At 37.8% G+C, this 16,505-nt stretch overlaps 1 protein-coding gene across 1 annotated transcript in view; it reads left to right on the top strand.

Annotated features, from left to right (window-relative positions):
- Nucleotides 1-524: 524 nt before the first annotated feature.
- LOC102302934 (zinc finger protein 572) overlaps nt 525-16,505 on the top strand; it is a 22,740-nt gene continuing 6,759 nt past the window's right edge. The window contains exons 1-6 of the mRNA XM_042214411.1: nt 525-857; nt 1,207-1,275; nt 1,857-1,996; nt 10,020-10,128; nt 10,362-10,597; nt 13,548-13,615. Coding sequence (XP_042070345.1) covers nt 611-857; nt 1,207-1,275; nt 1,857-1,996; nt 10,020-10,128; nt 10,362-10,597; nt 13,548-13,615 — 869 coding nt within the window. The 5' untranslated portion in view covers nt 525-610. The remainder of the gene's footprint in view (nt 858-1,206; nt 1,276-1,856; nt 1,997-10,019; nt 10,129-10,361; nt 10,598-13,547; nt 13,616-16,505) is intronic.

Here is a 16,505-nt window from a genome sequence, read left to right as displayed (position 1 = left end):
ACAAAAGTGGATGTAAAACAAAAAAGATTGTTTTTCTCATTAGTGGAAACTAGCTCCCATAAAAGTCTCTTGAAGAAGGAAATATTAAAAGTTGAAAGAAGAGCAGTACATCAGAAAACATAAAAACATCCACTGATAAAAGCCAGACAAAAAGGGGAAACAAAGAGAAACTTTAAGGGGAGTTTTTTACTCTGACTTAACCTTTGTTACGTTTTTTTAATTGACAAATTTAAGAAAATTTACTTTACAGTGATATCTGTTTAAAAGAAAAGCAGAGAAAACTTTTGAATGAACACGCTTTTTGTTAATTGATATTGAATTTAAACGGTTATTAATGCAATTTCCGTGTTAATTAGAAACAGAAATATGAAGGACACTAACTAATAATAAAAAAGTTTTTAAAGCAAACATTTGGAGAATAATCTTTGTAAAATAATTATTACATTACTAAAACTGGTTGAGTTGTTGAATTGTCACTGAAGGCTGTCCGGATAGAGTGGTCAGAAAAGGATACAGCTGTTGTTTCTCCCCGGACGCATTATGTGGCTGCACCGTAACAGTCTCAAACGCGTTCGACATCAAAACTGTGAAAAAACAAACAAAGAAAATCATGTTTTGCTGGACGAGCAGCAGCGGAGGCTCGGAGCCACTCGACGGCGTCGCTAACATGTCCAAGAGCGACATACTGAGAGGAATCATCACTGAGAAACTGAGCACAGCCGCCCGGGAGATCTTAGCAGTGGTGGAGAGGACGATAGTCGACTACGAGGAGGAGATCGCGGGCTTCAGGCAGGAGATCGACCGGCAGAGGAGACTGCTGGAGCTCCTGCAGCCTCGGGTCAAGCTTGAGAGGACAGGTCAGCAAAGTTATGGTTATGGGTGTTCCGAACTTTCTTTACCAAATTACACATTTATGCTCACTAACTGGCAAAGAAAAAGATCAAAACATCTGAAACGAATGATACACAGATTGTTTTTATGACGTAAATAAAGATTTTTGTGAATTGGGTGCTTTTGGTCACTTTCACATTCTCTACACAGCACGTAATGTAGAAACGGACAGACTTAGTGAAGGTCAAAAGATCAAAACAGCTAACCACCTCGGAATCTGTTTTACATTTACCTTATCATGAATATTTCACTATAAATATTCTTTTTTTGAGTTCTAGGCCCTCTTAATTAAAAAAAAGTGTTTTATTTTTAAAGAGCTGCACAGCTGTGACGTATTGATGGAAGCCAGTCTCGAGGAGAATGAGCATCACACGCAACAGTCAGGTGTGTTTGTGAGGTTTTGCATTGGAGATTTTGTGTTGTAAAATACAAAAAACACCAGCAGTACAAGTAACTGAACTGACAAAAGCAGATGAAGTAGAAGTAAAAGAGGAGTTCGAAGCTCTCTGAGTGTTAGAGTGCTGGTTCGAAGTTATGAGATTTGCAAATGAACTGCATTTTGTTTTATTCATATTTGACGTAGAATTCCAACATTTTTAGAATTGAGTTTGTAGTAAAAAGCCTTTATTTTAGTGAGATAAAGACATTAAAAAATGCAACAAAATGCATCAGCTTGCACCTCTTACAGGGTGTAGTGATACAAAGATGCTAACAGAACAGTTACAGCTGCACTCAGCACAGCTGTGCAACACTAAACAGCATATAAGAAGGCAAAGTGTATGTTTTTGTTTAGAGCTCAGCAATTTCCTGCTGTGAAATTTAGGTTAAATTGGGTTTTGCTTCAGTGCATGCATAAAAATTGTAGAAGTGTGTGCAGATGTTGTAAAAATTTACTTTAGTTGTCAAACAGTCCTGTGATGTAAAACTCAAACATTACTGTGTTAAAACTGACTTTCTGTGTCCAGATGTGAAGGACACTGTGATCTCAGGTCTCCCGGTGTACGATAATGTGGAAGAGGAGGGGGTGGAGATGCCATTTGTGCAACCAGACACAAGCTCCACACAGCATGAAGAACAACTTAAGGAACCAGGTCATCAAATACCTGTAAGGTTTGAAATTCACATATCTATCTTAGATATGTGAAAATGTCAAAACTTAAAATTATTCAAGTCAGCTCTCGTGTGAGTTATACTGAAAATTAAAAATTTTGCAGTAATTGGTTGTTAATTAGTTTGAGTTGAGACATAAAGTGAAAACCTGGCAGAAATGCAACACAGTCCAAAACCGATTAAGTATTTAGACATATTACTAAGTGTGTCTACATAAGCTGTAATTGCCTCAAGCAGCCTTCAGTTCAAATCTTATAACTTAGCTGTCTAGATCCACCTGAAGGTCATCTGAATGTATTCTCCAAGGTTTAATGTTCTGGTCAACCAATTGGTAGAGTACATTTTGAGGCCCTATATCATTTCAATAAGGTAAATTGACCTTCCTTTTTGAGTCTTTTCTACCAATTGTATTGCCGAAAAAATCCACCAAATGGCACCGTGACTTAAAAAGATAGCCCGAGAAGGGTCTGGCTGCAGCCGCTGTGGAGTGCCATATTACCTCCACAGTAACCGGAAACACGTGACCTCCACAGTAGGCAGAAATACGTGACCTGCATGGATACAGTGGAAACCTTGCAAGTGGATCGTAAAGGTTGGGACAGAGTCTTTCATATATAAATTTGCCGTTAGCAATTTCATAATTCTAGGAATCATCTAGTTTGCTTACATTGATCATGTTGGCACTTTGCGTTACAGCAACGGGCATTTTTAAATTTTGTTTTTTTTATCGTGCTCCATGGCAGAGAAACACAGATATGTCTGTGTACGGGCCCTGGTTAAAGTAAGAGAGCTGGATTAAGGGCTTGTGTGGGCGAGATGGCAAAAAATACACATTTTGCATTAGAATATGATTTTTTGCTGGCATCAGAGACTGAAAGTAACGAAGTACAAATACTTCATTACTTAAGTAGAATTTTCTGGTATCTGTACTTTACTGCTACACTTTCTTGTGCCTACTTTATACTTCTGCTTCTTACATTTTAGCATGACATGTACTTTGTACTCCCTACATTTTCAAATCAGGGTTATTACATTACATCTGCTTTTTTGTTGCCCAGATTTTAGTTAGCCTCGGTTAAATTGTCTATTATATGTCAATAGATACATATGTCACAAATAAAAGTGTCTTGTAAATTACTTTTTTGTAAAGAATTTTCTCCCCAAATCTCTTACATGCTAACTGCAACGTGTTATTTCTGCTAAAACCTGAACCTAAATGTGTATACGGTGTTTATCTGTTTTTCTCTGTTTTAGATGCACATATCAATTTGGAATTCTGCCTCAAAGCCAGAATTGCAGGAATGCACAACATGTTGCAGAAGACTCTTTCACTGCCCTCTGTGCCCCAATTTCAGCCCTACTGTCAGGGCAGTGATTGAGGAGCATATAAGTGGACACATTAAAAATGCTTTGCCTTTTAAAGGTATGTTAGTATTATATATACCTTATAGTTAAAGTTATAAACATGCACTTCTTTTTAGTACTTCTGCATTCTCTTTGTTGACTTAAAAGTTGCTTTTCACATTGTACAGTTCAGTGCATTCATCAGCAAGAGAAAAATGTGTTTTCATTAAATAAAGTTTTTGTTCCTGTTCACTACATTTCTTGACAGCTCTTGTGATCCACACCATTTTGCTTTCATTATTGAGGATGGCTTGGATATTTTTCTTAACATGTACACTCTGATTGTTAGATAAATTGATTGCATTCCATATAACTACATTTAAATTACATGTGTTTTTTTTCTCTCTTACAGACAAAATGATATGCCGTTGCAGGCTGCCATGTAGGACAACAGGACACTTTCACTGTCCTGTCTGTAACATGACAATCATACGGCGTGGGGATATGGCAAGGCATTTATTGTCATGTCAACATAATGTTTCAATAGCTAGTGAGCCACCACTATCAGGACTGCTCCCCACTGCACTCTCCAAGGTGCCCCGCATCCCTCTCAATGTCTTCTCTCCAACATCTAAACCATTTTCTGAATCTTCGGTAGACCATGCATATGCTCTACCCTCCGTGCTAAATGAAGTCCATGAAAATGAAATGCCCTCACTGTGGTCTTAGTCTTCTTAAAAAAAAGGCCAAAAATATTTATCACGATATACATTTGAAAATTTGCGATAACGATATAACTGACGATATAATTGACACCAGACAAAATACTTTACAACTCCTCAACTTTATTAGTGCAAAAAAAACCCCATCAACATGCAGCATGCTCTACTAAAAATAGTGCTTTGTTGTGTATCTGACGGATGAAAGCTAAACCAGTTCCACACCACTGAAGTTGCAGCATTTTTACAAACCAATTCTGGTTCATCTGTTTCATTCAACGATCCACTTTCACTCTTCTCATTCCGCGTCGCCGCCATGTGCGTATGTAAACAAAGGCACCGCGCATGCACGTTTCACCCATATTCTGTCACGATGTTTCATTTTCTTATCGTTGCCCAACATTACACCGGTATTACCGTGAACGATATGATATAGCCCAGCCCTAATGAGGAGGCATTCAAACAGATCAATAGATGTTTGCCTGGCCTGTCATCTGCAGTGTTTTTGTGTAGAGGGACTTCTTCCTGTTTGTTTTTCAGTTTGCCGAGGACATGGAGCTCTTTTTAAAAGCATGTGCTGACGAGCAGGGATTACGGGTCAATGCGATGTTTGACATTTAATGGAGAGATGAAGGAACTGGCTATTTGGGGTTTTTGTTTTAAATTTATTTTTTTATGTGTTGTTGGGTTGTTGTTTTTTTTCAGTGTACAGAATTCCAATTAAAGTTATTTCAAAATGTTGTTTACTTGTTTCCATACTTACAGTAAAACATTACAGTGTAAATGTAACAGCATTGTTTTATACTTGAAACTTCAAAATTAAAAGCTTAGAGTTGCTATTAACATTAATGTGTTACCCTGTAATCAATAAGATTTTTATACACTTTGAAAGGGTCTTGATTTTTTTCAGCTTTAATAACTTTCAGCTTCTTAAATACATCAAAAATATATTCACTAAACATTGTTCTTGCCTCTATCGTGGCAAAAAAATGGCTAAAATTGCTTTCACTCGAAACTCAACACCTAAAAATTATACTTTTTAATGGTTTTTTTGTTTTGGTTTTTGTTTTGATTTTACAAATTACATCATTTACCCAATTTTGGCCATACAAGCAATTTCATGTAATATCCTTATTTTCAAATAGGGGCGTTTGATGGCTTACCACACCCCAATGGATCAAAAGATTGACGGAGGTTTGATTTTAAGGATCTAATACAGGGGTAGGAAACTCCAGGCCACGAGAGCCGGTGTCCTGCAGTTTTAGATGTGTCCTCGATCCAACACAGCTGATTCAAATGGCTAGATTAGCTCTTCAACATGTCTTGAAGTTCTCCAGAGGCCTGGTAATGAACTAATCATTTGATTCAGGTGTAGTGACCCAGGGTGAGATCTAAAACCTGCAGGACACCGGCTCTTGAGGACTAACGCTCCCTACCCATGATCTAATAGTTTGAGTTAGCTAATGTTATGAGTAACGATGGAACGATCTGATATTATGCATCGTATCGGTCTGATACTGATCTAAATTACTGGATCAGATATCGGAGAGAAATTAAAAATGTAATCCAATCCATTAAATATCACGAAAGCACCTCACAAAACTTTCGACATGGGGTAACTCATAGTGGCTGAGAAATGTGAGACCTCTCGGCAGTCTGGTCGAGCATTTGTAGCCTTGCTACCAAACCAGCGCTTCATCTCTGAGAAAGTTATCCCAGAGAGAAGTAAAGCAAGTGTGTAAGTTCATCTCTGAATGTTTGTGAAGCATTCCAGCGTTAAGCTTAACAACCGATATATGGAGTGACTGCCTCTTCTCTCCCCCTCCCTCTCCTGCTGCTACTTCAGTCATGAAACTGATCAATGATCAGCTGATCGGCTTTTCTGTCGTGACTCCGTCTCTCTTGTTTGTTTTCGACCCACTTTACACCAGAAAGAGGAAACCAGCGGCTGAACAACAGCAGCACATTAAGCTCGATAAGCTGTAGCTAGAATTTATTTAATATTACTTTCTACACCAGCATCCTTTTCTACGTAGCTGACGGCTGGTAACTGTGCAGGGGCGGATCTAGCAAAGTTTAGCCAAGGGAGCAGGTAGGGCATGAACAGGGAAAAGGGGGGCACAAAAACATACTTTTCTTTCCTATTCTCATTTAAAATGTCTCACTTTTAATAAATAATTATCTGAATCTTACACCCAAAGTTCTTATCTGATGTAAAATGTATAAAGTCCATTACCGTATATAGTAACCATTAAGTTTAATATACCCTAGTAAGGTATAGTACTTTTTCCTTTGGGAAGGTACCATCTGTGCAGTCTGCAATTCTGTTGAAGAAAGATGTTGAATCTATTTATTTTAATTAATTTTTAATTAAATTATTGTTGAAAAATAATTGATTTCTCTGCATTTTTTTTACACGTGCATTAAATTAAAGTTGATTGCGTCATAAGGCGCATAGGTGGTTCCCTATTTTTTATTTATTTATTTTTGCTAGGAGTTGGCAACCCTATTAGTTAGGTTGTTTAATATTTCCGCTAAGTACTCTTTAAAATACCAGAATAGTGAGGATGGTGTAGGTTTAAATTTATTAGATTTATCAGTATTTCTGAATTATGAAATAGTTTTTGCATAAAGGTATAACAGAATAGCTTTAGCGTTTTGTTTTGTTTTTAAACTTGAGTATGAACTTAGAAAGGGCAGCAAGATATTAAAAAAAATATTTTATTGATTAAAAAATACACTATATCAGATTCATATCGGTATCGGCAGATATCCAAATTAATGATATCATTATCGGACATAAAAAAGTGGTATCGTGCCATCTCTAGTTATGAGATTCAAATATTTTTTAAAAACACTTTACCAAATGATTGATTTGTCGATTTATGATAAGATAAACCTTTATTAATCCCTCAAGAGGGACATTTGAATTGTCAAAAGTTATGACAACTTGGGACACTTCACTGTGAAAACCAAGGCCGTTATAACCACTGTCCAAAGGTACTGTCAAGGTGGAAATGTCAGAAGTGCAAAGTGTTTCTGTGCCTGAAAGGCCCACCAGCAGTGCTTTGTTGCGCATCACCAGAAATAAAGGACATCTAACACCTCTAAATTGCAGTTGGTTCTGTAGCACAACAACTCTCTTGTACCTGTTCTGTCTAGTCTGCTGCTAAGTTACAGAAGTTTATAACTGATTTATTAAGCTTTTAAAAGTATTTTTGTGTTCAGAGTTTTACCATTAATGAAAATCTCAACCGTTTGGTAGAGGCCTATGTTTAAAAAAAAAAACTATGGCGTTTCAAACTATGTTTGAAAAAAAAAATCTAAACTTTGTTACTGTTGTTCTAAAGGAATAAAAATGCAAAGAAATATTTTTTTAATTGCAATTGTCTTGATGTGAACCTCAAATGGTTAAAAGAATTTATAGAATTACAAAGACAAAATCTCAGAACTTACACAGCCTTCAGTCCATTTAAAAATATAGATATAGAGTCTGACCAATACCAACACCATTATTTGTTGTTTTGAAAATTTGTTATATATATTTTTAGACACATGAAACATAAACAGACGCTCAACCATAAAAGGCCGATGGGGTGTTGTCATCACCCCCACTGGGTGGGTGGCATGGACACACAAGTGTGTACCCTGCCTCTTGCCCAGCTAGGAGAAGTTCCAGCCCTCCCGTGACCCTTGTCCACCTCCAGCTGGAGGTGTAGCTGCTGAAAATGTCTAACTAAATCTCATTGACCTGGAACATAACTGTTTTCTCTTCACTTTTAAAATTGTAATTTATCAGCCGATCTAAATGTCAATATAGATATATCAGGAAATGTTTTATATCAGTTGATTGCTCAGCCCCACCAATACGTTGGTTGAACTTTAGTAGATGCTACAACAGGAAAGAGAAGTATGTTCTTCTGTATGGATCAGAATTCCAACTCAGCATTTGCATCACAAGCTTTAGAGATGTACCAAACTCTGACATAGACAACATGTGAGACTGTTGTTCTCTTTGCAAGAATAGATGTTACCGCTACTGTTTCAGAAAATCTCACTTTCAAACACAGGCACTTGTAGCTACACAGCAAATCCAGCATGTCCAAATTAACACTGTCGGATTTGATTTCAACACTATTAAAGTGTCTATATGGGTCCACACCAGAGAATGTTAATTTAACTCTTTTTGGAGAGTTGGTACGTTAACTCTGATTTAGTGTTAAACACCAAATCTGTCTGGAGTTGATAATTTAACACTTGGTGTTAAGAGTTTATATATTAACTCTCAAAGAGTATTTTAGTTTAACTACGTAAGAGTTATCTTCTAATTCATTCTAAAAAGCGGGAATTTTACTGTTCTGAACTTCTAGAAATTTCTTTTGGAAATAAACATTTACTAAAAAGATGCAATGGTTTTTGAAAAACATTTATTCTGAACTGTGCACCACAATTTCAAAACATTTTCTGAAAGATGTAACAGTGTACATGTTCTCACTTTCATTAGAATTTTGTTTATCAAAAGGTCTGACATGGTAAATGCAAATAACAGCATTCTCATCACTTATTTCTTCAATACAATATGCATGTCCTTCATTCATCCCTTTGTGGAACTTCAACGCACTTCTGCTCTCCCCCATATTCCATCTTCACAAGCATATCCTGTGCGGAGATTGAATAAAAATTAGTTGACACTAATTAATGGCACAAATAATCCAGTAAACAATTGCAGCACAGTAAAAAAAAAAAAGGAATCCTCTTTGAGCCATTACTTGTGTAAAGTATTTTCCCAAAAGACAAGGACACAGGCAACAGGTAATACTGAACTAAATGTAAAACCTCAACCTTTTTCATTTTTACCTAAACCGTGTGCACAAAACTCTGGAGGGATCTATGCTAACGTAGAACCAGTCAGGACGCTGCTACTGCTGTTTGCTCGTTTTTTTTTTTTTTATGGGCGATCGTTTTCAGGCTTCAAGTAGCACCATTATACCAACATTTCACATTCTAGACATTGTTTTAGGTGTATTTGACCAAAAGTTTGACTGAAAATTCACATGCAAGCTTTTTTTCAAGGCTGTGGTATTTGCCCGCAAACAATACCTTTCAGCTAGCTAAAACAGAATATTATGCTATCAGCGAGCAACATGGCTAATGCCTTTCACACAGCTTTGTCTCAACTCCAAAGAGCCACAGAAGTAAAAGCTAATAATAATTGAAACAATCTTTGAAAAAATGACTTACCAAGCATGGCAAACAACTCAAATATGTAGAGCAAAATGTTCTGAAACGGCTTCACTTCAGCTTCGATTGGAGCCGTGCTGGGGGCGGAGTCTGTGAATTTACTCTGTTGGTGTCATAGCCCCTCTAGGAGTTCAGAGTTAAGAGGTCAAGAGTTAATGTTTCCATTGTAACACCTCCAGATTTGACAGAGAAACACTCATTTTTAACACTCGATTTTAACTACTATCATTTTACACCTCAGAGTTACATTAAAAGAATGTGACTCTGCTTAGAGTAAAATTAACTCTACTTTTGCAAGAAGACTATTAACACCAAAAAATTTAACACTTTTGAATTTGCTGTGTAATAGAATGTCTGTTGATTCATTTAAACTGCTTCTGTGTTTCTCTGTTTTTGTATTTACCATTAGGATAAAGGGATGGTGAACCATTTTTTTCACTCGAGTTAAATAACAGCAAAGACTTTCACCTTTTTTATTCATCCCGAAATGTTGATTCTAATCATCTGAACAGAGTCAACTTTTTGGTATTTCCTTACCTGGATGATTGAGCATGCATCAATGCTTTTTAGTCATGTTTTGTGGTTCAGTTTGTATCTAACCAGGCCAGAAGTCAGAGTGTGCAGACCTCTCAGTTCTATTTTGTTTGTTGTCTAATGTATATTTTGAGCTTTTATCAAGAGATTATCTGTAAATAAACTTGTTTCTACAATCAGTTTGAAGTGAAGAGGCCCAGCAAAGCTCTGACTGGAGGCACGCAGACCCTTCCAAATTTCCGGATCCGCATCTTGGAGGATTCCCAGACCGAAATACTCTCTAACCTCGGTATACTTCATGTTCTTTGTTTTTCAGATATGTTTTTTTTTCTTTTCTTACCAATATTAAATGTGTTGGAATGTAAAGAGGCCCAGCAAACTGATTCAGAGTGACATTCATCGTTATTTCAGGACCTCAAGGTGGACTCTTAGGTTTTACAAATGATCATGAAAGTGCCTTTTTTTCTTGGTTTCACGTTTTTCTTGGTTTCATGATTTCACAATGACTTCTTTGTATTTCAGTGTTTAAGAAATGTCCGGTGCAGGATCTGAGGTGTCCTCCTGGTCTACAGGAGGACGACTTCCTGGAGCTGCTGAGGTCCACCTTCCCTCAGCTAGGCTCTGATGAACCTTTGGACTTTTTTACATCCAGCACAAACAGGAGGCTCCAGCCTTTGCAAGTAGAGCCAAGGACCCCAGAGGTGATCTACAAGGCCATCAAGACTGCAGGAAGCTCGGCCCTCTACATCAGACCAAAGGTAGGTTGATACAGTTCTAAACAATTCATAAGAGGCATTTTGACACTTGTGGAGTGATGTTTTGTTGGGAAGGACTGCATTCTCTTCAAGATTCAAGATCCAAGAGCTTTATTGTCAATACAGTAGTATACAAAGTATACAGTGTATACAGAATTATGTGACTGAGTGCAAATAAGCATGTTGTTTTCAGGTCCAGTTTGTAGTGGATTTGTGGAAGTTTTTTTTTTGTTTTTTTTTAGTCTTTTAATGAGTATTGTAAGGTGTTCATAAGGGTGTATGTGTATATCAGTCATTTTGTGGTAGTGAGTTGAGGGCTCTGACTGCTTGGGGGAAGAAGCTCTTGCGGTGTCTGGTCGTTACGGTTTTGATGCTGCAAAACCATCTGCCAGATGGAAGGAGGGAGAACAGTGCATGTGAGGGGTGGAAAGTGTCCTTCACTATGCTGTTCTCACGTCGGATGATGTGTCTGCCATAGTTGGGAGCTGTCCTCACTATCCGCTGCAGAGACCTCTTTTCAGCGAGGGTGCAGTTCCCGTACCAGATAGTGATGTAGCAGGACGCTCTCAATGGTTCCCTGGTAAAATGATGAGAGGAGGGAGACTGTCCTTCTTCAGTTTCCTAAGAAAGTGAAGACATTGTTGGGCTTTCTTCATGATGGTGGTGGTGTTCAGGTTCTAGGAGAGGTCAGCTGATATGTGCACACCCAGGAACTTCACACTGTTGACCATCTCAACAGCAGATCTGTTGATGTGCAGTGGGGTGTGGGTCGTTGACCTCTTCCTGAAGTTAACAACCATCTCTTTAGTCTTCTGAACATTTAGAGACAGGTTGTTATTCTGACACCAGTCCACCAGGTGTTGAAGTGTCATCCTGACATCTGCTGTGTTCAAACAGACTACTTGGTCATTGGGGGAGGGGGGCATCTTCCTTGCTGACTCTTTGTTCTCTGCCTCAAAACGTGCAAAGAAGTCATTTAGTTGGTTTGGCAGTGAGGGATCACTGCTGCATGCCGGAGGTTAGGGCTGGGCGATATGGCCTAAAATCCATGTCGCGATATAATTTGAAGCACGTGCGGTAACGATATATATCGCGATATATTCTTTTCTTCTGTATAACGTATTTTCCACACTATAAGGCACACTTAAAATCCTTTAATTTTCTCAAAAATCGAGAGTGTGCCTTATGTATGAATTCTGGTTGTGCTTACTGACCTCGAACCGATTTTGGCGTGCAGAAATCTGTTAAAAAATGTTTTAGTACAACTTTGGTAAGCCGCACTGCTTGATGGATTGTCAGAGCATTACGGCTGCCGTAGTGAGGAGCTTCGCGGAGTAATCTGGGTCCAAAACTCCGTCCGCTTCAGGTCCCAAAGTCAAACGAACACTGAGAGTTAAAAACGGTCTAAATTCTTTCATCTTTAATAAAATCATCAGCGTTGCTGCTTTACCAGGTGTAACAATTAAGTTTAACATCCAGGCATCCATGAAAACAGAATTTATTAAATTTAACGGAGTTAGAAGTTAACAGGAAGTTAGCTCGCTAGTTTCCACCTAAACATGACATACCATGTTCTGACTGAGAGATTTTTGAAACTAATTAAAACGTACAGCTCTGCTACCACTTCCAACATAAATGAAGACAGAAAACTAAACAGCAGTGGCGTTTGCAGGGTTACTGAAGTTGGACTACCTGGTATATAATGTTGTGCTACGTGATTGCTAGCGACACAGCTATGTTAGCATAACATTAGCACAGTGAAGCTGGAGGATGAACGCCAACTTTTTTTCCACTCGATAAAAGTTAACGTGAGGGATTCTGGTGGTTAGGGACAAATGCAATCGCATAGCAGGATACTATACACGGGCCGAACTTCAGTCAGGAGAACAACTGAGATTATTCATCCACAATACGAGGTTAGTTATTAATATACTACATGGGAATAGAACAGCTGCGAGAGAATTCAACATTAATGAATCAATGTTACGGAAGTGCAGGAAGCGCAGTTTTTGGCTTTCCTCATATTTCAAAAGTGCTTCATCTCTTTGCCATGACTGTCGCCCAGCATAATTTGCTGATGATAATGGTTGTAGCTGCTGCGATGCTTTCAACCAAAACAGGCACAGCTTGATGATGTCATCAACATGCGCTATCGTGATAGAGTCAAAATCTCTATCGTTGGCCAAACTTATATAGTTTCTATCGTTTATATCGCCCACCCCTACCGGAGGTGTTGGCTTGTAGCCCGTGATTGTTTGGATGCCCTGCCACATGCACCGAGTATCCTTTGTACTTGTGAAATGTGTGTTGATCTTATCTGCATACTGCCGCTTTGCCTCTTTGATGGCCTGTGATAGGTCTGCTCTGGCTGTAGTGTAAACCTCTCTATTTTTGGACTTAAAGGTAGAGTCTCTGATTTTCATCAGGTTGCGTAGCTTTGCAGAGAACCGGGGTTTATGGTTTGCATAGATGATGACGGTCTTGAACACAGTGACATCCTCAATGCATATGCTAATGTAGCTAGTCACTAAGGTTGTGTACTCCTCCAGGTCCACGACATCTGAGTATGTAGCAACTTCTCAAAACATATCCCAATTTGTGCATTCAAAGCAATCTCGCAGAACAGATATGACCCCCTCTTGCCATGTTTTCACCTCTCTGACGGTTGGAAGTCTGATCCGTTTGTTGATGGGTCTCTTAATGGCATTTTCAGAACAAATATTCAATAATTTTTCCTGTTCAGACATGTTCTGATTATTTTCATACCAATTGGGTTGTATTTTTACCAATTAGTGCATATTCATCTGGCATTGTTATATCAACAGGGTAACAAATTTTTTACACATTTAGGGTTGTTTGTTCAGTCCAGGAGATTTTTTGCAATTGTGTAAGTTTTTCCATAGAGACCGAATCATTTGGAAGCTAAAGCTTTCTGCTGTGTCTGTTTCTCCAGAAACAAGATGACAACTCCAGATCCAACCCTTCAACACCATCAGCTGATCGAGCAAAATATATCAAAAGGTAATCAAACTAACCAGAAGCAGTATATGTTAAAAGAATGCTTAAGGAATTGGGGTTGGTTGACGTGTGGAGGGATGCACACTCACTGGAAAAGAAATATACCTTTTTTTCACATTCCCACCATATGTATTCAAGACTGGACTATTTTTTTATGTAACACTTTGATAAGCATAGAATTATAAATTGTGATATAGGGGTGAGAGATATTTCGGACCAAATGACACTCCATTTGGATTCAGATCGCAAAGAGACTTTATGGAGGCTTAATACTAGTCTACTAAATGATGTAGAATTCAAAAAGTTTGTAAAAGAAGAATTTAAGGAATACATGGAGTACAATAACAATGGTGATATTTCTCCTAGTATTTTATGGGATGCAGCGAAGGCAGTTCTTAGAGGGAAGCTAATTTTGTGGTCCTCATATTAAAAAAAGGAAAAAGAGAAGTATCTAAAAGACCTTACTACGAGACTGAAACACCTAGAATCAGAACATATGAAAAATTTAAGAAACACAACAGATATTAAATAGGTTATATGATGACCAAATAGAGAAAAGGGCTAAACTCATTTAGCAGAATTATTATGAAAATGGTCCCAAATCTAAGAGACTCCTTACTTGGAGGATACGGAAACAGCAGGCTGACAGATTTATTCAGAAAATTAAAAACCCAGCAAATGATAAGATATGTCATGACATGAAAAGCATAAAATAATCTTTTGTGACCTATTATACCCGACTGTACGCAAAACCACACATGATAAGATAAGATAAGATAAGATAACCTTTATTAGTCCCACACGTGGGAAATTTGTTTTGTCACAGCAGGAAGTGGACAGTGCAAAAGTTATGAGGCAAAAATTAGAATACAATAAGAATAAATACAGTACACAACTGTACAGAATAGAATAAAATACTATATACAGTAGAATAAAATAAAATAAATATACAATAAGATAAAAATAGAATACAAATACAAATACTATATACAACTGAGTAAAAATACAACGATGACAGAAAGGATTATTGCACTTAGTATTATTGCATATGTATGGATGTGTGTGCTTGATCAGTTAAAGTCTTTATTATGGAGTCTGACAGCAGATAGATGTGCCCTCTGTTAATGTATTTCTTTCCTCACTTGATTTACCATCGATAGGAACAGAACAAAATAAAAGATACCCAAACAATAACTGCGGAGGAGATTAACAAGGCTATTTCAAAATTGAAAGGTAATAAGATGGCCGATGAGGATGGCTACCCGGCAGAGTGGTATAAACACTTCAGAGTAGTAACCCCTCTGCTGAGGGATTGCTTTAACCATGTGCTTACGGGGGGTGAGATACCACCATCCTGGAAACGAGCAGTTATTTCAGTAATTCCCAAACTGGGTAAAAATAGAACAGAATGTGGTTCCTATAGACCCGTATCAGTCTTGAATATCGACTATGGGATATTTGCAACAATATTAGCTAAACGGTTGGAATTTATAACTTCAGAACTAACTGATACAGAAACAGGTTTTGTTCGAAATAGGCAAACTCATGATAACGTGAGGCGGGCTCTCCATCTAATAAATAAAATGAAAAATATCGAATCAGTAGCTGTCAGTCTTGATGACGAAAAAGGCGTTTTGTAATTTTATTTGGGCCAAACAAAACCCAAGAATAAAATTTTAGACGTTACAACTGCAAAAGTACAAAGGTGGATTCACTCTGCCATGTCTTGAGGACTGTTATAGGGCTGTACAGTTACGAGTGATGATTGGGTGGTGTGATCCAATGTGTGAGGCTAAATGGAGATCAACCACTCATTAAAGGACATATAAATGCAGACCTGCTCCCAGCACTAATGAAAGTGCCCATAGAGACATGTTATAGGATACTCAAATATAAGAAAACTGAAAAAAGTCTGCTTACGATTCGGATTTTGCACCTGCAAACATGGATAAGAGATTTATAGAGTGGTCACATAAGGGTATAACAGGCTACTGGAAGATTACAGATAAAAATGTACTAAAAGACTGCCAGCAACTCCAGAGAAGTTTTTACTTGGAAAGACAGGATTTGTTTAGATACCTCCAGCTGAGGCACCATTACGACAGAAACATAAAATTCCTAGAAGAGGAGGACACGGGCTTGGTTAAAATCTTCATTGACTCTTGTAAGGGGAATTCACCAAAGAAACACATATCCAGATTATACAAATGTTTACAAAGATGTAGGAATAATGACCCAACATATATCAAAGCTAGATGGCAAAAAGAGGCTGAAATAATAAAACATGACAACAACTGGTTCAATATATGTAAGGCTGTGGTAATGACCTCAAGCTCACGTCTATGGAGGGAATTTGCATGGAAAAACACAGTGCGTTTTTTTGTCACGCATAATGCTAAGAGTAAACAAAGTAAAGACCCCGACAAGGCTCAGTGTTGGAGAAACTGTGGATGTGTATCTGCAGGACATTTTCATATTTTTTGGGAATGTGCTAAGATTGTTCCCTATTTGCTAGTAGTGATCAAAGAAATCAATACCGTAATGGGCTTGAACTTGGCCCCTGATTTCACTGTGTTTTATCTATGTGATTTGCCACAAGGACTGAGGAATTCAGACAAATATCTTTTATTGATACTTTTGGCTGGTGCAAAGAAAGCCATAACTCGCAAATGGCTAAACGTGGATCCACCGTCATTCTTGGACTGCATAGGCATTATCAAGAAAATTTACACAACGGAGAGACTGACTTTCTCACTAAGACTTGCTGCCGATAAATTTGAGAAATACTGGAAAAAATGGGATCTTTACTTAAATGGAAAAATATTATAATTTCTGGTACCATGTGTCATTTCTGTAATTCACCTATTTGATCTGATTGTACCATAAAGGGATA

Source organism: Haplochromis burtoni, unplaced genomic scaffold, assembly GCF_018398535.1.
Source record: "Haplochromis burtoni strain Fernald_Lab_line unplaced genomic scaffold, NCSU_Asbu1 Contig_561, whole genome shotgun sequence".
NCBI classification, from domain to species: Eukaryota; Metazoa; Chordata; class Actinopteri; order Cichliformes; family Cichlidae; genus Haplochromis; species Haplochromis burtoni.
This window is presented reverse-complemented; position numbering and strand designations above follow the sequence as displayed.